At 38.2% G+C, this 27,717-nt stretch overlaps 1 protein-coding gene across 1 annotated transcript; it reads left to right on the forward strand.

The window, feature by feature from the left end:
- The first annotated feature begins 384 nt into the window (after positions 1 to 384).
- pdzrn4 (PDZ domain containing ring finger 4) lies at positions 385 to 27,683 on the forward strand. The gene is made up of 8 exons (XM_043236322.1): positions 385 to 742; positions 17,393 to 17,640; positions 19,331 to 19,433; positions 21,800 to 21,898; positions 23,373 to 23,435; positions 24,321 to 24,422; positions 25,026 to 25,142; positions 25,234 to 27,683. The coding sequence occupies exons 1-8, from the start codon at positions 674 to 676 to the stop codon at positions 26,830 to 26,832; spliced, it is 2,400 nt and encodes a 799-aa protein (XP_043092257.1). The 5' UTR covers positions 385 to 673; the 3' UTR covers positions 26,833 to 27,683.
- Positions 27,684 to 27,717: the final 34 nt, after the last annotated feature.

Raw genomic sequence — 27,717 nt, forward strand, 5'->3', positions numbered from 1 at the left:
AATGGTTGAAATCCATTGTGACAACATCCATTCACTCTTCACTGAAAAACAAACCATTTATTCTCCTTTCGCAATGCCAGTTTACTAATGACTGAGAAATGAACATTATAAATCAATCATATAATAAATAAATAAGCATTCACTGAACGTGAGATGCATTTCTAGTCGCTCAGTTGGTGGTCGTTACCATCTTATTTAATGCCTTGAGATAAATACCCAGTTAACACAGTCACAGCACCTTCTACGCATCATCTTTTATGAATAACCAACAGACAGCCATTATTATTCATGGGCTAGAGTAGGTGTAGTCATGTGCACTGAGCTTTAGAGGGAGGAACCGAGAGAGAGAGATAGAGAGAGATGGGCGAGTGAGAGAAGGGGGGTGTGTCTCTATGAAGAGGGGTTTAGTACAGCGTGCGTGGATGACTGTTAGCTAGTGTGGATGAGAGAGACACAGAGATTCGAGGGGGTACGATGCACGCACACAGACAGTCATTGACAAGGAATTCAGCAGCATCACACGGGCCGGTCAGAGCGTGATTTTCACACAAAGGAGAGGGGGTGAGAGGTACCCACTGATGAGAGACGTTACTCAACGTTTGAGGGAAATCCCCGGTGTGCCTGTGTGCGTGCACCACTGCCAGAGATCTGTTGGGGGACCCGCGACGGCGAGATGGGCTGTAACCTGTGCACGCTGCAGAAGAGAGAGGAGCACTACAAGCTGCTGTATGAGATCGCACAGGTGAGTCCACTTGTTTGAGAGCATTCTGAAGTCGTGTTAGGAGATCAGATGAAACCCTCCATGGAAGTTTCTACCTTCTCTAGAGATGTGTTCTCTAGGCAACTTGGTTAGATGAATGAACCCATTTATTTAGACTAAGCAACCTAGAGAATAATAAAAAAATTAATGCAAATTATTGCTTTAAGGGACAGGACACCATTTCTACAAGTAGTTGATGGGGAAGGGCTTTGTGCTTTTTTTTGTATACAGCAGTCAGAGGGTTGATAGTAAAACAAAGTGGGAGAGAGTAAGAGGTGCAGGAATGGAAAGGACCTCAAGCCGGGATTCGAACTCTGATCCAAGTGTGGCTGTTGACTCCTAAACCTGTGTTTTAAAAGACATTCAGTTTGGTTCTAGTAGTCGTTGGATCTGCACAGTCTTGTGTGAAGAAGAGTTCTTTAGAGGAACTCTTTGTTGTGTTGTGTGATGAATTCCCAACCGCATCGTGAACTTACCTGGAAGATTTGGCAGGGATCAAAGGAAGTTTTGCAGCGCACACCTTTTACAACTGTACTCATGTTCTCGTTCACTTGGGTACAGCTGTTGTACATGACGTGCAGTTAGGAGGAGGAGAATTTTGGATGTTGCACACTGGTGAAACTTGTTTTTGTGTTATGTGTAGTTGTGAGTCAGAGCTGCAAGAATCAAGCAAGCGTGCGTACAAATTGCAAAAAGGATATTGATCATGATTAGTACCACTATGTTTCCAATTCTTGTCTTTGTAGTTGGTACCCACTGGAGATCTACAACAGATACTTAGAAATAGAGAGTTGTTCAATCTAATAGTACAAGATGAATTCATGTTTGATGCTAGAATCGGACTGGCTCAACTCCTGGCTCTGCTTTTCTCTGAGCTTTAGGTTTGTCTGTGTTCCTGTGCTGCACGGGAGGTCAACGTCCCTGCTCCCTCCTGAGAACCAAGCATGCAAAATAACATTTTCATGTTGCTCTGATCACCGCCTCATTAAACTGTTGGACTAAAGTGGCTTTGGTCCCTAATTAGATGTTAAACTGTGCTTTTGTCTGTGTGGAAGCCAATCTGGGAGATTATCCCTGTTGGCGACTGGACTGAGGTGATAGAAGTTTGATCCCTACTGCTTCAAAACGGTGGGCTTGTGTTTAAAGGGACTTCTTGCTGATAGCGGAGCTGTATTGCCTGTGATTGGGAGTTTTGTACAAGCGCTTGCTCTTTTGTTGGCCCTACTGAGTGAAAAGTGGCTGGCAGTATTTTTGTGTGTGGCATGTAGCTGCTTTGACACCCTAGGGATTTTGTGTGTGTGTTTGTGTGTGCGCGTGTCTGGCTGGTTACCGTTTTCTTTTTGCTTGACATGGGATGACTTTTTATATGTCAAATGTTGGTCCCTTTGTAGTTCAACTCTCGACTGAGGAACGATAGAATGGGGAGAGAAAGAAATAATGCAACATCTCCAGGAAGGATGAAGGTAGTAGGGAAGGTTGAAAGGAAAGGGAAATCTGTACCTACTCTCGGTGGAGTGAATTCCCTAGCTGAAGAGAAAGTGTGTCAAGGAAGCGTTGCTTCAGATGTTTCTGTTATTCGGCAATTTAAATTTTCCAGCTTTTATGTTTGGCGAGACGAAATCAAAGAAAATGTTGCACCGTGATACTCTTGAAGTCACAACAAGAAGCAGACATGAATAAACACAAACACACGCCTACACTGCAATTTCACGCCCCCTGACAATTTTGACACTATTCTTGGCAGCACAGCCCCGTTAGCCCTGGTGGTCTGTGAGATTTATGAGTTTAGTGTGAGTGTTCGCCCCTCAACTGGCTCACCATGGAAATGTATTCTTCTTTCTTTGTTAGCCACGTTACAAAGACCCGTACTTCAGCACTCTTTCCCTCTCTCTCTTACTCTCAGTCTCGGAGGGCTTGGCTGTGTGTTTTTTTGTTTTGTCAGCACGACCAAGTTATAATTTGTAAGGATTGAGCCATTTCACCTCAGTTTGGCTGGAGGATGAAACCGGCAACATCTCTGTGATTAGCTGCTGTTTATTCATTGTGATGTAATATGTGAGGTCATTAGATTACTTGTAAAGTCTTGGATTACTTGATTTGAGTATGACATAAACACACAATATAAGGCAACCTTTTGAAATAACAGCTTCCTAGAAACCAAGCATTATTTTCTGAAGTGCTGTAGACACCAACGGTTAACATTTTAGTGGATGCTTATTAATACACAATGATTGTGGAAAAAATATGCGAACCCTTGGATATCTGAAGAAAATGGTCACTTATTAAACAAACTGTGCTAATTAATAATGTAACACAATACAATTAGTATTTTCTACTCTGTTGTATGAGTAACCAAACATTATTTTCTTCAGTGCTGTGGAAAACAATACAGCCATAACCAATGAGATGGCTGGATATGGAAACATTTTGGTGGATGAGTATTAATACGCAGCAATGGTAAAAAACAAAGGATGTGAACTCTTAGATATCTGCAGAAAACTGACGCTTATTGTACAAGGCGTGTAAATAAATAATACATACATATTATAATATAACGCTATATTTAATCTTTTCCACTCAATTGTATGAGTTCTCAGAGTTTTAGCTCGAATTACTTTATCAGAAATTCAAACTAGTGCAATGACATAACTAGTTATGACTTAACGTGCTGTTGCTACGGCAACTCTGTTTTTACTTAAAGATTTAGTCTTGTATTAAAAATTTATCTACTGCTAGGCTAAATCTGAAAGTCAGGCAACTTGATGTAAGTGCATTTATGTCTACAGTAATTTCAAAAACTTCAGTAACTGCTGATCAGCGAATCTGTATTAGCATGAGGTGATAGAGGCTATTTCACTCAGTCGAGCTGAAACACCGAGGCTCAAGGGAGCACTGCAGTTTACGGCCGTGGTCAGGATCCCTTATGGGGACAGATGCTCAGTGTAATTTGCAGTCTGTGGATCAGCATGGGAGGAGAATGAGAGATATCACCTCCCACTCATTTACTCTCACTCAGATGCTCATTTTTAGCATCTGCAGTTCCATGAATTTCAGAGGTATCATTGAAAAAACACATAAGCGTGAGTTATGTCGATTACATTTGGTCTTTGTAGTTCACCTAGTTCCAGAGGGTCTTCTCCAAATGTGATTTTTAATTACCATGAAAAACCTGGCACCGGTTTACCTCTGCTCCCCCTACAGTGACCATCGAGGGTCAGAGGAAGTGTTGGTCTCGAGAGCGCTGACAACCATATGGATCTGGATCTGTGCGAGTGAACTGGGCAGTCAGTGTATCACAAGCCTTCAAGTTTAATGGGCCTCCAGATGGAGGACAACCTTTAGAGAGACCTGCCAAAAGAAACTGGATTTTGTGAGTGTGTAAGATTGAGTTTCGAGTGTGTATGTGTGTAAGGATGCTTCACACTCCCGCCTGAACCAAGGTCTCTCTTATTGGCATCGTCACTGTTGGGCCCCGTCCCCTGCCTCTCTCTCAGAACACCCTCATCTATCTTCCTGTCCCGGAGCCTTTTTCTAAATGATGCTCCTTGCTGATGAAATGCGATGGGTGTGGAACAAAAGAAGGGAAAGACAGAGAAACACGTAGTTTTGATTGATCTTGTGAGCGTGTTGGATGATAAGCCTGTCAGATAGCACAGACCCCGGGGTGATCATATCAGCAGACCCTGCCAACTGCAGCCCAGGCGAAGCGTGTGTATGTGTGTGCATTTGATGGAAATTTCATTTAAAGTCCATATCATTCTTTTTGGCTCTTGCATGCATGGAATGATTGCATAATTATTGCTAAAAATAGACTCTACTCTCTCAGTGGTCCTGGTGATTTTCTGCTTTAGAGAAATGACAGATGCTGAGTTCATCTTTTTTTTTCCTGATCTGACAAGAGAGCAGATGACCTCATCTAAACCTGTGTCTCATGTCATTTACACAGCTACTGATCTTCCTTACCAGACTCACTAAATTACCTGCTTATATATGTATGTGTGTGTGTGTGTGTGTGTGTGGTTTCATGCTTACTGCAAACCAGTTGATAGACTCCGTGTCAATATGTAGAAGGTTATCCTGGCTTTCAAAAGCACACATTAACAGATCTATGATAGTTCAATACATGAATAGAATTTAATGAGATTAGCCACTTTTGTTAGGGATGCACCCTATTTTGAGACCATATTGGTTATTGGCTGAAGTTCATTCATCTCACTTATTTGTTCATTTATTATTCATTAGTATATTTATTAGGTTTATTGATTTATGCATTTGCTCTATTTTACATTACCTTTGCCCCCATCTAACATTTACTTACAGTTAGTTGTAATTTAATAACATTAATATTTAATGAATTAATATAATATGATTGAATGAATTATTTATTAAAATATTTATTGTAATTATAAACACGGTTAAAGGAAATATTAAACATAGCACCGATTATTATTTATTTTTCATACTGTACATAATCATTTTTTGATGCCCAAATGCATTTTTATCATTAAAAAATGATTTAGTGTTAAATTATTAATTTATTTAGACAAAATAGTGAAGAATGTTAATATAGTCGACTTTTCAGTATTAACATGATATCAGCAATAAAGAATGTTATAGCATCAACTGTAATATGAAGTGCCAACAGGGTCATTATCTTTGCTGTTACTCTCTCTCAGGTGGATTAAGTTTCATGGGATTTTACACTTCTGTCTGATCTTCTTCATGTACTTCTGTCTGATCTTCTTCCACTGAAATTATGAAGTGACCTTTTCTTTTTTGTGTTATTTCATTTTAAAAAGTGCAGGCTTGACCTTTACATCCGTATAACAAACCCACTCGACCAGTCAGACCCTCTGATTGAAGGTCTTCACTATGAGCCCCTCCGCTCTCATATTTTCCAATATACCATACACCTAGCCATGCAATGCAAAAATGTACTTTGCATCAACCAGACACTCTGTAGGAGATTTATTGCATATGTTTTAACTCGCAACTCCCCTATTACAGTCTTCATTTTCTTTCTAAACAGGCCAAGCTGCAATACCTTTTTATTATGTGCGTTTTAATATTGTTTTGCCCTTTCAGAGCTGACAGACTAACTTGTGAACTCCTTTTTGAAACTATTAACACCAAACAAACCAAAAGTGATAAGTAGGTCTAAATAATATCGTGTTCCTTTGTCCGAAACTTGTCGTTTTATTTTGTTAAGCTGATTCTGGTCTCTCTTTTTCGTTCTTAGACAATCATAGTTCAGCAGAAGAGATAATAAAAGTTCTTTGTCTGGAACCGCAGAGGAGATGACCTGCTTGCCTGCCCTAGACACACTGGTGTGTAATTAGTGCTGGGCTTTAAAACTGATTGGTAATTATAAGAAGTTATGGAGTTTTGTCTTTCCTTCATGACGCGATCCTTTGTGATTTGGCCCAATTGGTAAGTCAAAAGGGGCAGATTACTCCTCCGTCACACACGGGTTCTACACGAATGAAACACATGGCATTAAATCTACATACCGCTGTTCACTTGACTCAGTGATGAAAATTAGTGTGATGGATCTAGCATGAAAAAAAAATCGTTCTTTTATTTGTCACGGTTCTTAGATAAGATCACTGACATTGCTAAACTGAGATAGAACCATGTTAATGCCTTAAAAGAAGGTAACACTAAAAACGATTAACAGTGAAAGATTCATAATATCTGATAAGAATGTAAAAACTGAATTATATATTTTTCACACCGTACTTACATGTATATGCAGCTTTAGTTGCTATTGCTTAATTATAATCTTACAATTGATATCCTACAAGTAAAAGCTTTTTTTTTTGCACAGAAAATCATTTTTCAATACAAAACACATCAAGCCGTTAAAAGTGGTTTCAAATAGCATTTCGCATTGACTTTAAATTAGGTTGTTTTCCTTGATTTGTTCTACATTGATTGGGTCTGTATAGCAGGTTTATGGTGCACTGGAGGATTGTGGATTGATTCATTTGTAATTAACACACAATTAGCAGGTACATACGTCTAGATGACAATTCCTAATATCCCATCTGGCCGAGGACCCAGGGAGGAAATAAGGTGTGCGTTGTGCAGCTGCCAGTGTATTGCAGAGAATTACAGTTCAAGAGCTCTTCAGATAAATTCAGATAATTTATGGGTTATGTGTGATGTATCTGCAATATTAAAACAATCCGTGAGCACTGCAGTTCAGCCCAGTAGCGCAGTTACTTGGTAAGATTGTTATGTGGATCAAATAATAAAGCGTCTGTGTGTGCAAGGTTAAGGCACAGGAATAGATCTCAGTGGCTTCTTGTGTCTGTACGGGACACGAAAATGTGGATGATACCCCTCCCCCATCCCACTTTCTCTCTCTTCTTTTGTTCTTGCAAAGGTGAGACATTTTCCGAGAGAAAACAGAGAGCAGAAGGCTGAGGAATTATGGGATGCTAAAATTGCAGTGTTTATCAGAGACTAATTTCAGTATAATACATGCTGTTAGCGCACTTAAATAGACTGTTATGTGAAATTAAAGTATGGAGGGAGACCTTGTGTCTTTGCGGATATACTGTCTTGCATCTGGCGTTAGCAGACAGGATTGGATGCATTTCACCTTTCATCACACACACATACAGGGAGGTCACTGCTCCTGTCTGTTCCTCTTGGCTGGCCTCGGCCCCCTGTGTGAGTGACAGTCTGTCAGTGTGAGACACAAACTGGCCCGGGTCATTTCCTCTGAGTCTGACACCAGCACACTGTGACATCCTTAATTCAACAGCAACGATAAGCGGATATCACTCTAACATTCCTTGTAAACGTGTCGAACTTGTAGCCAGGCTCCTTTAACGACGGTCACGCATTTCTGAAGGGTTGAGATTTTAGATCTTAAAACTTGCACACATTTATTTTTGTTGCTTTTTAAAGTGTCGATATCCCTGTACCAGAAACCTAAATGTGAAAATCCATTAAATAATATTGCAATTTTATATTTATTATTTGAAAAATGATTTGTGTAAGTGAATAGCGAAATGATGAGAACCAATGCTTTTAATCTAAAACAAAGTTTATTTAAATATGCGCACACACATTGTTACTAAGTGCACTAACTGTAGTGTCCCTATGATGATCGATTTTGCGGTTATGACCGATAAACCACTAATTAAGTTTTTTCAAAAGTATATGTGTGTATTTATTTTGTCACTTTCAAAAAGTGTAAAAATAGTGTTTATTTGTGGATATTTATGATACATAAATGCTATCTAAGAAATTTGTTTTATTGAGATGAAGGAATCGGTATTTACAATGACATTTTTATATAGAGACAATAACCCATTCCCTTGTTATTGCTTGTCACTCAGGCTTTTTCACTCACCGAGTCCAAACTTGCGTGCCTTGGAAGGGTTCTGTGTGTTCATCCGATCCTGTGACTGTCAAACTTGAGTTGGGTTTCTAGTGTGCTCGAAAAGACATTAGTAGCTCTCTGAGGTCTCCTTCGCCGTCCGTTTGCGTATTAAGTATCAAGCGGCCCATCTGTGGGGCACACCGTGGAGTCTCCACTCTGTAACCAAATCCGCTCTCTGAAACATCAGTAGGGTTCAAGTCTTCGTGCAGATCCTTTCCAGGAAATTAGCAGCCTTTGTCCTATGTTTTTGTTTTTGTATACAGCATTGGCTTATTAAAGCACATGGAAGAGACTGGGGCTAGTTGTCACACAGGGAAGTTGTCACAAGAGCTATTTTTTAAGGTTTTTAAGGTTAGAAGTTCAAGTACACATGTGTTTACACAAGCAAGTGGCTTTGTATGTCGGCTTTAAGCATCTACTTCAAGCTCAAAGCTTAAATTAGAATAGTTTGAACTATAAATGTTACAGTGTAAAAATATTAATTAGTTTTTATTTATTTGTTTTGTATACTTAAAATAAGAGTCTATACTTAGAAGTTGTATATTATATTATTTTAAATTATATTATATTATAGTTTTTCATTTTAATTTGAGTAAATCCACACTACATTTATTTATTGGAATTTTTGTGTATTTATTTAGAGTAAATGTAATAAATTGACATTGTATTCTTTTCTATTATAATTTTTTACTGAATAAATATTCATACAGAAATACTGACTGGTAAGCGTTTGTGACTATCCAGCATTAATTTAATTGATTGAATACAATTATTTGTTTATTGTATAGGTATGTACGTAATAACTGAATACATTTACATTGATAAATATTAAATGAAGGTAGTCTCGAGCGTCTCCCTATCCTTGCTCTGTCCTAAAAAAAATACTGTCTATTTATCTTCCTTGTCTATTTTTGATTAGCCAATTATGCCCAATTCATACTTGAAGTCATCCGTTGAGTAACAGTAAAAGCAGACGCTGACTGACTGCCGACAGGCTGAATGGAGCTAAATTGCGCTGCGAAACAACTCAGCGTGGAGTGCATTATGGGCCTGTTTGAGTCAGAGACCATCTTTAAGTAAGCGTGCTAGGATGTCCGTTCACACACATCTGACGTGCTCTTGAAGACTGTTCAGGTGTGAAGGCGCGTGTTTTTTTAATTTTATTTCTACGTGCCTAGCGGAATCCGACTGCACACTTGAGGAATAATGCTAATTGGCATGTAACAGGAAGAGCCGGGAATTACGCACGTATTCAGGGAGAGAAAAAAAAAATCTCACGGATGGTAGCTCATTAAAGGGTTGTTATAATTTGATTTAAATCTGTCGCTCACGCGTTGAGCCGTTCGCACAACGTAGCTTGTTTTACTTTAAATGCTGTGTTTGTGTGGCTGGTTGTTTGATTAATTTTAATATTGGGCTTCGGGTTTGATGGGGAGCAGATGTCGGTTTTGGATATGCCATGTGCCACACCTGTAGTGGTGAATTAGTTACACGCAGAGCATGACTGACCCGTGCCAGCCCGCGTGCAACTGCCAGACACATTCATCAGGCTTTGGATCCGCAAACGTGGGATGCAGGACAAAAGACTCGCACACAATAATGTGGTCTTTGATTAGAAATGTGTTTGGATTGGCAAGCGTGCAACGCCACTTTTGGTGCCTTGGAAATGATGGAAAAGTACATCAAGAGGAGTTTGATTTGCAATGCTAACAACTAGGACTCACTCGAGTTATTAGCATATTGAGTTTAGAACTTTATGCTTTGTCAGAATGAATGAAAGTGACTGGTACAGGCTCTGACCGCATCTTGAACCCTGATACATTGGATTATAAAGCAGTTTCTGTATCCCTCTCTTGATTTGATTTAGAAATATTGCTTGCTACGTAATGTGTGTGCGTGTGTCTATGTATATGGCTGTTGTTTGTGGTGTTCCTGCCTGTAATGATGGCAGATGTAAGGTTAATCTGTGTGTAATGTGTGTAGGAGGAAGTAGCAGACAATAAGCCCCTGGCACCGGACACACTACAGTGCATCTATTAGAGTCAGTTTGAAAGCGAGACACATGAATGAAGTTCACAGTGGAAGATAAGCCAGTACATTAAACGCTTAACTAGAACACTAGATCCATCTGTTTTTCTGTGTTTCATTCAGTCTGTCTGTTTTCATTCATTCTTGTATTTAAAAAAAATAATTCAATTGCGCCCTGCTCTGTTATTAAACTATTTATTAGTTATTCAGTTATCATACATGCATTATTATTTATTTCGTTTATTATTATTTAAATATTAATTCATTTTTGTAATCTAAAATGTTTTAGGTTTTTTTTGCCTTGCTTTAATGTTGTTCAATATTAATTAAAATAAATAAATAAATATGTTAATAATAAAAAATATATTTATTATTATTATTATTAGTAGTAGTAGTAGTAGTAGTGTTGTCTAGAGTCAGATTCTTAGACAAATTCTAATAATAATAATAATAATAATAATAATAATAATAATAATAATAATAATAATAATAATGTTTTAGATAATAAGTCCATCAACATTTTTTTATTTATTAGTAAATTATTCTATATTTGTATGCTTACTTGTGAAATGTAACGTGGCAAACTCTGTATTGATTTCAAATGGAAGTTGATTTGTGTGGCACATGGAGAGCATTTTAAATCAGTCACTTACGAGACTCTATGACTGTCACAATGCTGCCTCAAAAGGCAGCTCACCGGGCTTTTGGAATAGAGCAGGCGTCTCTCTTGAGAAGAGTCCTTCATTAAAGTCATTAGTGAGGCATGGTGGGACACTCCTACCAGCAAAATCAGCTGAAATAATGAAGCATACCCACTGAAACCACAAATCACACTCAGATCTGTCTCTCCTGCTCTCTCTCTCTCTCTCTCTCTCTCTCAGACTGACTGCAGTACCCATAACTCTCCTCTGCTCGCTTGACTGATTCCTCAGGCATTTGAGGCCAAGACACCAGGTTCAATGCCCTTCAGGAACAATCAGTAGTTTTCAGCATTAGGTCAAGTGAGAGTCAGCATGTACAAAAAAGGCAGGTTTAACCCTGAACCTTGGTCTTCCCTCCTTTTATTGTTGTATTGCATAGCCTTGTTCTGTTGTGGTGATGGTTATGATTAATGTCGGCTTGTTCTACAGCATTTTCGCTATGACATTTATTGGTGAACCTTGAAGTGAATTCAACTGCACAGCAAAACCAATAGCTAAATCCAGGCCTTGGTCAGTTTTTTTGCTTCAGTAAGGATCAGTGGTTTTGAAGGTTGGTAGATTTAAAGTTGAAGTGTGTAATTTTTCAGTGTTCTTTCAAAACATTTGGTAAAATTTAAAACTGCCATGCATTTTGCCATAAAACGATAAGGTAAATATAGCAACAGTAGTATGCTAGCAATTGCTTTTCAGAAACATTTTGTGCATCCAAAATCGCATACAGTATCTAGTATGTTTAAATTTAAACTTGCTTTGCAAATGTCAAAAATGTTTTTGCATATTGCTTTTGAGTACTATGAAGATGTGCTGTTTTGTCATATTATATAGTAGACTTCGGACACAGCAATTGGCTCCACCAATGGCATGAGTCTGGGGAGGGGCTATCTGTTTTTCAGACCAATTGCACATGGGAGAAGTGTCTGGGAAACCTATTTGAAGTCATTAAGTTGGCTTAAAAAACCCAATCTACTGATGTGCTATTTAAGCTTAGCATGCTAGTAACATGTTAATCATGCTAAAAATATATTCACAACATGCTAGTAACATGCTAATCATGCTAGAAACATGCTAAACATGCAAAAAAAAACATTTTAGCAAAAGGTAGTATACGGTAGTCATGCTGGAAATATGCTAGCAACATTCTAATCATGCTATATACATGCTAAAAACTTGTTAATTATGCTAACAACACAATTGTCACATGCTAATCATGATATCGTGCTATAAATATGCTATCTGCATGCTACTGGTGCTAGAAACATTATAGAAACATGCTGGAAGCTAAATAATGATATACTATCATGCTAAAACACGCTAGCATCATGTTAATAATGTTACAAACAGGCTAGTAGCATGCTATTAGCTTGCTAAAACATGCTAGTAACTTGTTAATCATGCTAGTTATACGTTAGTCACATGTTATGTTTAATATGGTCAAACCTCAAGCATTTACAGCTGCTTCAAACTTTCAGACAAGGCCTTTTCAACCCAACTTCAAAGTTTGCTCATGCACAAACTTTTCTCATTTAGTTTCTTTTGCAATTTCAAATGCCACGGCAACCCTGATGAAATCCATCAGTGACCAGGAAGAGCAAGCCCCTACATGTTGTAACACGCTAGGTTCAAGGCCTGGAAATAGGGCAGACGACGAGGACAAAGAGACACAACCCTGTCAAAAATCAGTTCTCATTCTGGGAATATTTCATTTATTCACACTCCTGTAGACTATAATGGAAAAACAATTCCCTATGTCTAGATTCAGTACACATGATGTACTTTATGACAGCATGCGGTATGATTGTACATATTGAGAGTGCTTGCGTTGGGTTATTGTAGTGAGACACTGAGACTAAATAAACGTTTTGTTGACGCAGTTTGTCATAACCCATGTCATCCATGGCTGGGTCCTGCTGAAGGACTCATTAGTTAGACATACACAGCTCTGTGTGATATATGTGCCTGTTATTTCAAATGCATTATTTATTTTTGTACCTGAAAATAGAGAAGAATGGGAGGCATTTATACTGCTCGGAGGATCAAACCGAGGTTGGTGCTAATGGAAGAATTTAATTATCTTGTGAAAGGTAGACATTTGCCTGCAGGCTGAACTCTGTCAGCGTTGTGTTGTGTAGTCAAACTACCAACGCCTGATTCCCACAGAATAAGTTAGTGGCATATTGCCACCGAAAACCTTATTGAGGAGTAATTCTTTGTCCCTGAAGAGGAATTTTAATTTAACGCAAAAGCACACACATAAGCAATGGCAGTAGAGATGGTTGAATCTCTATGGTGATACTGTGTAATCACAGATACTTATGTGGAAATACTGTGTATGTGATATGCGTGTTAAGAAAGTAAAAGGTGGGGGAAGGTCTGTACTTGCCTTCCTAGGTGTTATGTCTTATTTCTATAGTATAATTAGGTTTAGAATAATTTGTAATAACATTTGGATGAAATAGCGACACCAAACGGAGTTGCAAAAATTATTGTTTTCAAACTGTTGTCCCTAAAAACCCTCCTCACCTGCTCTCATTTCTAAAACTATTATGCAACATTAAGAATCATTTTTGGTAACTGAATTATATTAAAAATGAGTATTATAAATGTTGGCTTCGCAGCAAACTGATAATTCATTTTATTAACAAGTAATTCAGTTCATATTGAAGTAAAACTAAAACTAAAACAGAAATCGTTAAAAAAGAGAGGCACATAACAAATATCAAAACTTGAAATAAAACAGAAAAAGCTGAATGCTTCAATTAAAACGAAACTAAAATGACTAAAATGAAAACAAAAAAGCTAAATATAAAACCAGAATTGAATAGAGTATTAAAATAACACTGAATGCCATTGGGTAGAATAAGTTAGTTTTCCATTTTCTAAATACTGTATTTGTTATAGAAAAAATATTTATTTTAAATACTGTTATTTGTTATTTAAATAGTATTTGATCGTCGTCTCGGTATTATTTCATATTTAATATATTAATAAAAAAATGTTGCTTGTTCAGTTTAAAGTTTGTCAATTTTCACAGCAAGTTTATAATGGTGAATAATGTGGGTATTTGCCGTAGAGTCTGATTTTAATTAATTACCCCAAGTTATTATCATGACTAATCTCCTCAATTTGCTTGTTTGTTTGCAATCTGTTTGGTATGCTTGGATTCTACTTATAATGAGACAAAACCCCATTTTTGTTGCCACACATCGGCAGCAATTTGCACCAAATTTCACTTACACAGAAAGCCCTTTCACTTTTTTTTTCCTCCTCATCTCTCACTCATTCATGCGTTTCGTTGGGGGACTAATTGCCTCTCATTAATTTCTTGCCACGTTGATTAATCAGCGCAGAGACGGCATGCAAAATAGCATATGCAAATAGTTAATAGTCTCTTTTTGAATATCTGAATAGTTAACGACACGGCAAGTTAGTTATCAGTCTCTGAGTAAATCTAATGAAGAAAATGAATTAGAATAATAAGAGACTGTGCGACAGAATCGATGTGGTTTCTCTTCCACAGCGAGGCGATGCTTGTCGACGGGCGTTTTATAGACTCCTGCAGCTGCGAAGAGAAAGAGAGCTAAAGCAATATGCTAAATTTAGGTTTTTGATAGAAATTATGAGTTGGAAAGTCTTTCTTTTTCGATTAGACTTCCATGTGCCATTGAGCTCCAGCAATGAATAAACGGGTGACTGGGTCTCAGTATGAAGATAAGACGCTTTCGCTCTTGTGAATGGGGCCACGTGTCAGATATTGTGTTTTTGCTCACACATAATACCCTGAAGAATCCTTTCTGATTGCTTGACACTTCCCAGGTGGGATTTCACTATGTTATGCTCTCGTGCCTTTATTCCTTTTGGATGCACAGTGTTGAGAAACTCAAAGTGTGACACTCTTACAAATGTGCCATATATAAAAGACTATAGGCTGGCGTCTTTCTGCGATGTTTAGCTCCTTTGTCGCTGGCGCTCTTTGGGTTGAAGTAATGTTATTTGTGTGTGCATCTGCTTGTAGCTGTTGCATTTTCTGCTGTTTGGTCGCCTGGCCAAGAGGTTCCCGTCCAATTCTTATCTCACATGCCACATGTGTTTAAACACACACACACACACACACACACACACACACACATGCAGTCTTATCACTTCTTTGTGCTTATCTCACCTGTGCAAAATCAGTCAGCTTGGAGAAAATAAACAAGCCTGTAGATATGTGTCACCTGACGAGAACTGACCCAAATATGACAGCTCCGACAACACACACACACACACACACACATTGTTCTCTCCTCCATTGATGTTAGCTGTGATTCTGCTCTCCACTTCAGCATTCAGATGTACTGCATGGTCCTCTTGAGGCAGAGCTGGTATTGTAGGTCTGAAATCAATATGACGGGTCTGAGGTGACTGCGGTACATTCCAGTTTCAGACCTTGTTATCAAACCCAGGTGGCACCTGACCTTTTCTGAGTCGTGTATTGAGGTGGAATGTGGAGGTGGGTTGGTGCAGCTTTGTTGGTGTGCGGCTGCTAGTTTCATTGACGTTAATGACCTTTAAATTCATATCGCTCTGGATCAACGTTAACCAACGTGAACTTCACACACCGATCTTTTGAACACAATCTAAATCTATAGAAATCAATACGCTTTTCTCCATCAGTGGCTATTCATTGATGACTGATTTTAAGCCATTTTTATAAGAAGTAACAAATGATGTGGGCATAAAACAAGTAGCCAGCCTTGAAAAACATCTATGGCATGCTTATTTTCAGTTTCAGTTCAGTTCAGTCCAGATAGTTGAGTGACTCAGTTATTGATTATGTAGGTGCATCACTGTTATATTTGTAACCAATACCAATAAGCCAATAATTATTTTATATATATATATATATATATATATATATATATATATATATATATATATATATATATATATATATTAAAGCATTATTACAGTATTTATCAATTTAAACAAAATAACTTTTTAAGAATTAATTTTGTTAACAAATGAACTGACCATTAGATGCAGGATGTTAAAAGGTAATCTAACTGTAAAAATAAAGGCATAGAAATATCCATTGGTCCATATATCCACAACATCTCTCCACAAATGTACAGCCATGTGCTTGATACCGGTTACTGGATCCTAAAAGTAAAGCAATAGCATTATTCCCGTCTTGCCTTAACCATCATGCCGCCATATTGTTTGTGGGTGTAAGGTTTGATTTCCTTTATTCATCCACCAGACCTTTAGTTTGTGTTGTGTCTAAATAAATGTAACTAGCTTGAATCACACACAAGCATCATTGTCAGAGCTGAGGACTGCATCTGTCGAGTTAGCTGCACTGATGACCCCAGCCGGCTCTGAAGACGAGGCTCAGCAGGTAGAGAGTCTCCATCTCTGTGTGCATATTTTGACTGTTCCCTAGTTACCGCTGGATTAATTGGCCCATCTGGTGAGACGCAACTAGCTCGATGATCCCTTGCTTTTCAGTCTAACTGTAAGGAACGTTGCAGGATGCTGGTATAACTTGATGAATGTCTGGGAGCAAAGGTCCCCGTCATGTTGTGTCGAATGTTGAGGTCGTTCAAAAGCAGAAGTACCTGACAGCCTGAGGCGCCAAATGCTAAGCGCTCCCCGCAAACAAAAGAAAATAGTTAAAAAGGGTCTAAAGGCCACTCTTTGTTGTTGGGATTCGCAAGAAACTTGAAATGAAGGTACGTAACCTTAAGGAAGTCCTGTGTAATTAGGCTGCTTTCCAGTTTTGCCTCACAGGAAGCACACAGCTGAAGGTAAACCGTTCAGCCTAGAATAAATCATGTGTAAAGGAGCTCCTTGAAGTCTCACTGTGGACAATGTGACCTAGTTTAGTTTTTTCAGCATTACCTTATAATTTCACCTGCGTGTTGAAATCCACAGAATGGGCATTGTAAATACATTAATGTTATTATTTTCTTTCCTTTCCTTAAATTGCATTGCATTGCATTTTCATTGATTTTTGTTGGGTTCTGTGCGTTCCTGGAGCAGCAAAACAAGTTTACACTTTGAAGACTAATCATAAAAATAGTTTCAGCAGCGGCATGTAGGGTATTGACCTGTCAGTTATTTCACAAACCTAAAGCACAAAGGTAAAGGGGTTTGTGCGCTCCCTCGGGTATGATTCTGTCTTAAATAAATGGTTGAAAGGCTGAGTACTCAGAGTTTATAACAAGCTGATTTAATTGGTCTGGCAGTGAACCTGCTGATGCGGGTGAGTGAATTCTGATGGGGCGGCTTTGACAGGTGTCAGGTGCAACATGTCAGATGTCACTGTGATTACGAACACTGTTCGGTCCCTTATGAAATCTATATATCAGAGCTTCACATGCATGCCTATTATTATAAACATATATTCCTTTTAAAACAAGAAAATGTAATAAATAATAATGTCAGTCAGATGTAATGTTTTTATGCTACTTTGTGTGTGCGACTGGTTAAATTTTATTAATATTTATGCTTTCCTCTATTTATTAGGTGAATGGACGTGAATTTTCCAAGTCTGGACATGAGGGGACGGTGGAGGCCATGCGGAAGGATCCCATCGTGGTGCAGGTGTTGAGACGGGGGACCTCGGCCCGGAACCAGAACAGCCTACAGGAAGTGTGTGTGGTGGATGTGTGCACTCAGACGGACATCACCTTTGAGCACATCATGGCTCTGGCTAAGATGAGACCCACCACCCCACCTGTGCCAGACATCTGCCCCTTCCTGCTGTCCGACAGGTACATACATATGCTGCCAGATCTCTTAATTACATTTAGGCTTAATTAGATTTAGATTTAATCCTCATAATGTTTTTTGTATTTGTCATCATTATACAATATATATTTATAGTTACAATAACATTATTATTGTGGGGTTTTTTTAAATTAGGCAATATTAGAGCAATAAAATATAATTAAAAATGAAATAAATGAACTATAATTCTCTAAATATAAAAGTAATTTGCTAAATATGAATGTAATTGTATAAATATGATGCAATAATATATAAAAAAAAAAAAAAAAAAAATTCAAATTTTATTTGTCACATACACATACATACATGGTAATGACATGCAGTGAAATGTTCTTTACAACCGTCCAGCATCAAAATAGAAACAAATTTTAAATGTATATATAAATATAAAATATAAGAAATATATATAAAAAAAGAAGTGTGCAAAGTAGAATATAAAAAATAAAATAAAATAGAATATAAATATAAAGTATAAGATATAAAGTGTAAAGTGTAAGTGTAAAGTGGCTGTGCAATGTCCAGTGCAAAGTGGCTAGTGCAATTGTCCAAATGTAAGTGGCAGTATCTGGGAAAGAGGTGCACATGGGAATTCCGGTATTTAGGTGCTGGGTGTTCTCTGGTTCAGACTCCGAATGGCCTGCGGGGAAGAAGCTCCTCCTCATTCTCTCTGTGTTTGCCTTCAGGAACAGAAAGCGCCTCTATATATAAGTGCCTATATATATATATATATATATATATATATATATATATATATATATATATATATTATTATTTAATATGTATTTTAATAAAATATAAATGTAAAATATATAATACATAAATAAAAATGTTTGCATTGTTCATGTTTGTATATGTATGTATATATACGTATATATATATATATATATATATATATATATATATACTGTATGTATATGTGTGTGATTTTTTTTTTTTTTTTTATTAAATTGGTACCTTCTCTTCTTATCCATCTCAACCAAGTATGCATACTAATAGTGTCCTACCAGCATATGTTATTGTCAAGAATTTCTTCATCACAAGGCAGCAGCCGTTACCCCCTCCTCTTCATGAAATATCCCCACTGCCATCATAAAAGTCACGCCAGGGCCTGTGTGTAATTATTGTAGTGGCTTCCCTTATCCATTTCCTGTAATGAGTAGTATACAGGGTGATTAAAACCTAATGGAGTGCTAAAATATCAAACATGCTGGCACAGAGCTTTCTCTTGATGTTTTATACCCTTTTACAGCTTTCCAAGTGCTTCGGTTTGTCCAATAAGGCATGTGTCTGGGGATGATAGGCCACATCTGATTATTTAGCTCCTTATGTGAATGTGTTTTGTTTGGATTTATTTATGTTAATCTGTTTGCCTGGCTACAAGCAAAGCAAAATCAAAGATTCAGCTCAGTTGTGTGTGAGCGTGTGTGTGTATGTGTTTTGCACAGATTGCTTAGGATCTTGGAACAGGGCATTTGCAATTGTACCCCAGCTTGATGTGCTAACAGATTAATGAGAATAGTTTGTAATTACATGCATCCCCAGACTACAAACAGATTATGTTATCTTTTGCGGAGTGTAACGCATGGTTTCAGGGTTGATCTATAGTTCAGGCATATCAGGCATCAAACTAGCCGAGCGTTTAAAGTTGGTTTCTCTGGTTCTTTCTTTCTCTAGTTGTCATTCCATTCAGACTATGGAGCATGAATATTTTGATTGTCCAGAATATGTGGCCAGCACTCAGGCAGAGGTGGACAGGGCAGTCGAATTCGAGTGTGAGGTAAGTAGAATGCTTTCTGGAATCATCTGAATAATAATATGCACACCTGGTGTAAAAAAGCCATCGGGTGACCGATAACACACAGTCAGCAGAGCTATTTACAGCTGACTTTACATGCTCCTCAATTGCATGGGATTCTGATAGAGTGATTAAATAAATAAGTACAATATCAGACAATCCACTTTGATAATCTGAAAAAAAAAAAAAACAACAAAATCCATTTTTATTGACACTCGGATCAAAATGCACAGATATGTGAATCAAAATAAATTCACATTTTAAATTATGTATAACTTTAATGAGACGTTTCTATAAATAGCTATTTTTGCTGCATTCTTCACATCATTTACAATTATCAGTTAGCATTTTTTATCCAAAAGGAATACATAAACATCTGTAAACATGAATGTTTCCTTAATATAAAAACTTCAAGGGTAAGAGTTTCAAGATGCATTTTAACTAGCTACTGTAATAAATGCAGCTATTTTTATTGCATGCTTCACATACTTTACAATATTCAGTGGGCAGGGTTTTTTTTATTAAAAAGGAATAAATTAACATCCATAAACGTGAGTACTTTCTCATCTATTTTGTGTTATTTTAGTAAAAAGAAAGAAAAATCATTGTTAACAGAAGGTACTGGGTCCATTTAATTCTATTTAATTAACTTCAAATGTAAGATTTTCAAAAAGCAATTTAATTAGATATTTTTTTTAAAACTGTAAAATACCTAAATACCTAAGTCTCAGTATCTGTTTTGTACTATGTACAATTATACAGTTATTATTTACATTTTTAATTAATAATTTCAATAAAATGATGTGAATTAAATGTTAACACAAAAAGTTTTATAGTCAGAGGTTGTACTGAGTAATTTTAATTGTAAACACTTCAGAAATAAGCGTTTCAAAAGACACTTTCCTTCACTCTTAATGTTTCAAAGGGAGAACCCTTAAACAATGCCATTATTCCTTTGACTAACACACAGGAGGCCAGATTAGACTTCACCGAGGTGTAATTAGTTTTATTTTAGTGACATTAACGTTCTTTCCTACTGGGCCTCGTGTTTATTTAGGAAAAAACACATGCATTTGTGTTAATGAATCATTATTTGTAATAATTGCTTTTATAGGTGCATAAAAAATTTGCCAACAGAGAATATTGGAGTATTTTTTATTAGCGAATTAGGCCTATTTTCATATATCGGATCTGTTTATCAAAACCCGTTTATAGCTATATGGATTTATGGCGCAGTAATAACTGTCCTCCATGGGTCCCGCATTAGTCTTTATGCCTGGATGAGCCTCTTCCATGCGAGATAACTTCAGTCTGTCCATCACGAGAACATCCTTTAGGCCAAGAGGAAAGTCTGGCTGAACCACTTTAGCCGAATATGGCACATAACCTGGATTAATACTACGATCTGCAAAATTATCTCAGCGATTTGCCAGTTCCGCACTAGTTTAAGAGAGATTGCGCGGATTACTTTGCCTGATCCTTTTTGATGAGCATGTGGTCCGAACAATAGACTAGCAGAAAATATGAAGTATCGGCGAGCTTCTCGAGCAGATCAATATGAAGCCGCATTAAAGCTGCTGGTGATGAACTGCATCCATTGTGCGGACTGACAGTAACCCAGATTCAGCTGAAACAGACTTAGCCTATTTTTATCACACCTCAGATGTGGCCGTGAACATGTTGGTATCCGTTTTTTTTTTAGAAAATATTTGCAGAATAAGGACACCTGACAGTTTTAGCGTACGTGTTCTTGAAAGGAAAAGGAAAAGCATGTATAGAGTCGGGTGGTAAATCTGGTTAATGTGGAGGGTGGAGCGGCTGATGTATGACGCTAGTGCTCGGTCAGGACCGGCGACCGATAAATGAGCCGTTCTGCTTGACTGAACCGAGACTGGTGTTCGTGGGATGTCGAGATGTGGCTAACTGCCCTGCTTTGACAGATGAATGTCTCTCAGATGCAGTCCTGTCACTTGCACCAGGCTTCAGTCTTGACATATAACCCCTCTGCCTGCTTGATTATATCATATTTCACGGGGGCACATCTTTTTGTAGGACACGTTTTATGTTCTTTGTAGGCGAAGGAACTGGTCATCCTTTTCATCCTCATAGAAAGGAAAACATTTAGCTTTTTAATCAACCACTAAAGTGAAGGTGCAGTATTTTCTCACTAGTTCTTACTAGCTTTGGGTACAGCTGAACTCATAGCCGTTCATGTTTCTGTTAATACTAGAGGTCTGTTCCTCTTTCTTGCCCTTGAAATAATGTTATGTTCTGTTTGAATGGAATAAATAAGATATGTGGATGACTCGTGTAGCCTGTTAATATATCTGGATGTTTATGTGTTGCAGGAGATCGAACTCTGTCGAATGAACAGCCAGGAAAAGCTGGGTCTGACTCTCTGTTACCGCACTGATGACGAGGAAGATACAGGCATTTTTGTTGGTCAGGTGTGTAGTTGTAATTTTTTGTAATTGTAAAATTATACTCATCATTTGGACCTGGAATTTTATTTTATTTTATTTTACAACAGTGATGTGAAACTGGTTATGCACGCACAATAAAGTAGTTCATGCTGTCCAAGTTCAACATTTTCTAAAGGTTAATCATTGCCTTTTACAGACAATGTGTTAAAAAAAGGAAAAAGCTGACATTTCTTAATAGTTTCAGACTCTATTTTGTGATTTTTTTAATGCAGCAGTTCAATTTACAGACAAAGACCTACTGAAAATGAACTGAATAATAGGTTTAGAATGAAGACTGGTAATTTGGTGAGCTGTGTTTAATTCATTAGCACACGTTGTTCTCACCTGTAAGATGCGGTGCTGAGCATCAAATTTGATGCAGGCAATCAAATTAATCGGACCAAACCCTACTTAACAGCAATTTACATTTTCTGAAAAGTAATTAAAAGATAAAAGCTCAGTTTGATCCATTCTCATTGTTCCACATCGCTGTATTTCCTTCACTGAAATTAAAAGTGTTTAATATGGAAAATTTTCCTGTTTCCCAAAGTTCAAATGGCAGACGAAAGTCTACCAAGACTGAGCCAAGCATGAAGAGAGCAAGTCAAGTTTGGAAAATTATTTTGCACACAGACAGTTCATTTTGCAGTGTTTTAATTGCTGATTTTAATTAGCAAGCAATGGCTCCCCTCCTGTCTCCCGTGGAGTGTAAAATGGCACTTTTTATCTCTCACCTACTTGACACACCAAAGGAAAACAAAAGCTGAAAACAGGGACTGCATATCGACAGTGAGAATCCTAGCTTATTGTACAGATATTGCCTGTTCTTACACCATTTCTCGCTCAGAGATATGTAAATGCAAAGCACCTGACATCAAACAAGGAGAACAGATTCTCCTTTTTGTATCATCTCTAGAAAATGTATCATAAACAACCTACAGAAATGTTCTATTAATACGTGACTATGGGGGGGGTGTTATGCAAATATTAGTCATTAAAAATGCATCTATTCGTATAATGCTCATCAGTGCACTGAAATAATGTTTTCTGTCTCCTCTATCAGCATGTCACTCATGTGTGAGACCTTCATTTCAGAGGACGAAAAGTTAACCAGCATAGATTCTTATATAAATTCTTAAAGAATATGCTTGTTTTAATTAGTATGCTGAATATATAAATATGTATTACTTCTGGGGGGAACCAAGAAAAATATACCCGCTTCCTTTATATTCACTGTAGTATTCCCTTCCCATCATTATAAATTATATGGTGTGATATTATATCGCTTTTTTTGTAAATAGTCTTGTAAATAGATTTTTCTCAATTTGCAACAGATATGCAAATTAATCTATTAAAATAATGAATTTTTTTGTGATAAGTCCTAGAATTATTGCTGGTGTGTTGAGATGAATTATGACAATTTACATATTGATGTCATGTTTTTTTGTGCTGTTGATAGGTTGAGCTCAACAGCATAGCTGCAAGGGATGGACGCATCAGAGAGGGAGACAGAATTTTACAGGTGAGAAATATTTCATTATTCTCATCCCAATCTTCCAAAAATTGATATCTATAATCCTATTAATTCAGATGATGATTTTGCTTATTTATTTTTAGTTACAATGTATACAATCTATCTTAAAAATGTCTAAATGTCTAAAAAATGGTGTAAAAAAACCTATTAGATCTGATTTTACTTTTATTCATAATTTAAATAAATAAAGAAAATATAATGATTTTCCACTAAATATCACTTTGCATGTGTGTGAACAATCCTTAAAAAAAACTGTAGGCTGTTAGGAAATAAACTAGAAAACCATGATAAATTGCACTTAAATATCACTTTTAAATGGCTCTGCTTTTGCAGAATGTAGTCCAAGTTGGTGTGACATTCAGCAATGACAGTAGGGTTAAAGGTTTGGAGAATTTATGAGCAAAGGAAGATAAAGAGAGAGCGAGATACAAAAGACACTAGGCATCTGTGGATGTAACCATGAGGGAGATGAATACAGTGGTTCAGTGCACGTCTGTCTCACTCTCTCCACCCCTATTATCTTCTTTTGACAGTGCCATTACTCTATAGAAGAAAAGATGAACGGCACCTGTCAAAGGCTGCTTAATTGTGTGGCTGGGCGTGTACCGCCACAACAGCTTTTTATAAATGCTGTGGCTCCTGCAGCCCAGTCGGCAGTCTTAGTAATCGATGCAAAGTCTCTCCTCCAGTAAATGCATAATTGACTGGAGGTTGTTATCTCAGAAGGGGGGCCTAGTTTTGGGGTGGGTGAGGAAATGCAATTTTGCTCCACTTCTGTCACTGATGAAGTGTGCTTCCGGTATGAAAATCCTGACACTCTGTCATTATCTTTGTGTGTATGTAATTGTCTCTCTGTGTCCATGTTTCTTCCAGATAAATGGTCATGACGTGCAGAACAGGGAAGAGGCTGTCGCTCTCCTCTCAAATGAAAATTCCAGGTCCATAGTGTTACTTGTCACCAGACCTGAAGGACAGGTGAATCTGGTAGCTGATCTTAATTAAGTGCCACAGCTTTGTTTGTGTAGATATTTCATTTAAATATTTGTTTGCGCTAATCACCTGAAGCTAGAGACACATGAAAATGATGTCAGTAAAATTCTGATTGTTTAATCTCTGTTAAAAATTTTTTTAGATGCATGACAGCTGTCATGTGCTGGTCCTAAACTCAGGACCATCTTAAACCAGCTCATGACAAACTAAGGACCAGCTTAAGCTTAAGCTTCAAAACCTACTTATTTAGCATATGCTTGTTTAGTTTTTTAAAATAGTAATGCCAAACCCTTCACAAGTGACTATACTTAGCTTTGGTGTCAATGGCTGCAAAAAGCAAAATACAATGTCCATTTAATGCTTTAAAAAGTCCTCCAAAAAGACATATATGGTAAATATATGTATATGGTAAAATATCTACCAAAGCTTGCAAAAATATGTATTCCAGTAGAATATACACCTGTTTTTGAATGTACAGCAAAGGAAAAAGATGTTTTTTTTACTACTATTGCATGATAAGCCAAACCTTGACCTCTTGGTTGGCCCAGAAGTTGTAAACCCTTCTCTTTTTGGGATCTTCTCTTTTAGATGGATGGAAGCTGGCTTGATGAAGACCATCAAGATTTCCTAGAGGAGCTGAAGATGGAGATTTTAGAAGAACAGAAAAAGGAGGGAATTCTTCAAACAGCTGGTTGTGTAAAGCAGGTAAGTGTGAACATATTCACCAAACGTTCCTTAGCTCCAAGTCTTGATGTTATAACGGCATTAAAGGGTTGTGACTGTTCTTCTTTTGCAGTCTAAAAGATATGAGGATGCCTCAGCAAGTACAGATACAGCAACATGTTCCTCTACCTTTCTGGAGAAGGACAGTGGCATGAAATGCAGCTTTGAGGAGAGCTCTGAACATGAATTGCTCTCTCATCCCCAAACATGGACTCAAAAACAACTTCGGGACAGGTGGGAAGCGGGCTCGCATTTGGTTCCTATGGACACCGTAAGCTTGACCAGGCAGGAGAAGGGTCAGGAGGCCAAGTTGAGTGAGAATGGAGTGGAGTGTGATCATTTCCAGCAACTCCTGGAGCTCAAGTGCCAGATCCGTAATAGTGGAGAATGTGGGTTGGTCTACAGGCGAAGCAGTACTATTGAGTGCAGCCTGACAGAGCAGGGTGGAAGCGGAGTGGCACGGGAGCTGCACATGCTCAACGAAGAGCTGCGTAGCATCGAACTTGAGTGCCAGAGCATCATGCAAGCTCACCAGCTGCGCAGGGGCAAGCACGACTCTCCTCGAACGGATAAGGAGAGTCGACTGCGTCGTGGCAAGCTTGCAGATATCAATGAACACCCTGAGAGACAACAAAGTGAGAAGCTCAGAGATAAAGACAGCTCTAGTGCCTACAATACAGCTGAAAGCTCTCGCTCGACTCCACTGGGAACAGAAGGTTCACCAGATCACTCACTACAGCGTCGAGTCCACCTGACCAATCAGAGGAACCTTCGGAGTACCCAACACTTACAGAGTCCCTACAGTAGTCCTATCTTGTCTTTACCCAGCCAAAGTAGCCCCACTTGCAGTCGTGCCCATATGTACACCAGCTCCACACCACCCTTACAGACCCCGATCACCAGTCCCGGTTCACAGGGACCCAGCCAGGCCTTCTCCAGCAGCTTGGAGCAAAGCCCCAGCAACCCCTCAGAGTCTGACCCAGCTCTTCCAGCTGATGATGAGCGCTGTGAGAAAGAAAGAAACCGGAATAGGGTTGCAACAGCTCGTCACTACCAATCCCCCTACCACAGCAACACCACAACAACTCAGCCACCCAGTACAAGACACTACCAGAGTTACCTACAGCTTCTACAACAACATTCCTCTTCCTCTCTGGAGTACTCCCAGAGCCAGCTTAGCCTCCTCAGCCTCCGTGGACGACCTGGACCCTCGCCACCTGGACGGCTCGAATGGAAGGTCAAGGTACGAGCAGACGGGACCAGGTATGTGGCACGTCGGCCTGCACGAGACCGCATCCTACGTGAACGAGCCTTACGGATCCGGGAGGAACGCAGCGGTGGGATGACTACAGATGACGACGCAGTCAGTGAGTTGAAGATGGGCCGGTACTGGAGTAAAGAAGAACGCAAGCAGCAGTTAGCTCGGGCCAGGGAACAGAGGCGCAGGAGGGAGTTCATGCAGAGGAGCAGACTTGAGTGCCTCAGGGAGACTATGGGGACAGCAAGCGGAGAGGTCAGCATCCTGGAGCTCAGCCATAAGAAGATGCTGAAGAAACGAAACAAGAAGATCCTTGACAACTGGATGACCATTCAAGAGCTCATGAGTCATGGAGCACGAGCACCCGAGGGCACCAAAGTTCACAATGCCTTCCTGTCAGTCACCACAGTTTAGTGACAGCATGACCCTAGGTGGTCTCGTTTTCTGTACTTGCCTCATTCCAAGTGGCCATTTTATAAAGGTGAAGATGCAGATATTTTTCATGTTTTGTGAAACTGAGTAATACTTTGTCAAAACTCAACTAAACTTCAAGACTTCAAGATATGTGAATGTGCAAAAACTCTTTTGATATACTGACACGTTGACACTACCGTTACAGACCTCGCTGTGTTTTCGTACTAGAATGTATAAAAGACGGTTTTAATAGGATTTTACACACTACATTGTGGTTTAATGTAGTGTTTCTTTCCATGCATTTGCATTTGTATTTTATAAATGGCAAGTTTTCATGCGATATAAAATACAGTACTTGAATATCGGCTTTTGCTGCCATTGCATCTTTTAAATCTGAAGTGTAAATATCTGTAACTGTTCTTATCAAGATCTTCATGGGTAAAGGTCTTCATTGCAGTTTAATGGGTTTACAAGAGTCGTTTGACATAATGCACGATGTTACCATTTTAATGGTATTGTATACAATACGTACGATTTTTGTACTGTTCTGTATAAACATTATTTATATTTTTGAGTCTAATAAGTTATCTTATTCCATCTTTATAATGCCAAATGACCCAGTCTGTATCTCAGTCAAGCGCTAAACATGGAGTTTCTACCACTCTCATTGTGCCTTGTATAGAGGCTCATTTTTCTACCACAGGTTGTGAAGAGACACCTTGAGTAATCTTGCTGTCATGTTTTTAGTCTCTTTTTGATGTGTAAAAACAACTTTGTAGCCAGGTCTATGTGTTCTAGGTGTGCTACATGAGGAAAAAAGGATAATAAATTATTGTTATATAACTCAAAAATTAGCAGTCTTGTAATCCTTCCTTCTCAAACAAT

The sequence above is a fragment of the Puntigrus tetrazona genome, chromosome 4 (genome assembly GCF_018831695.1).
Source record: "Puntigrus tetrazona isolate hp1 chromosome 4, ASM1883169v1, whole genome shotgun sequence".
In the NCBI taxonomy this organism is placed as follows: Eukaryota; Metazoa; Chordata; class Actinopteri; order Cypriniformes; family Cyprinidae; genus Puntigrus; species Puntigrus tetrazona.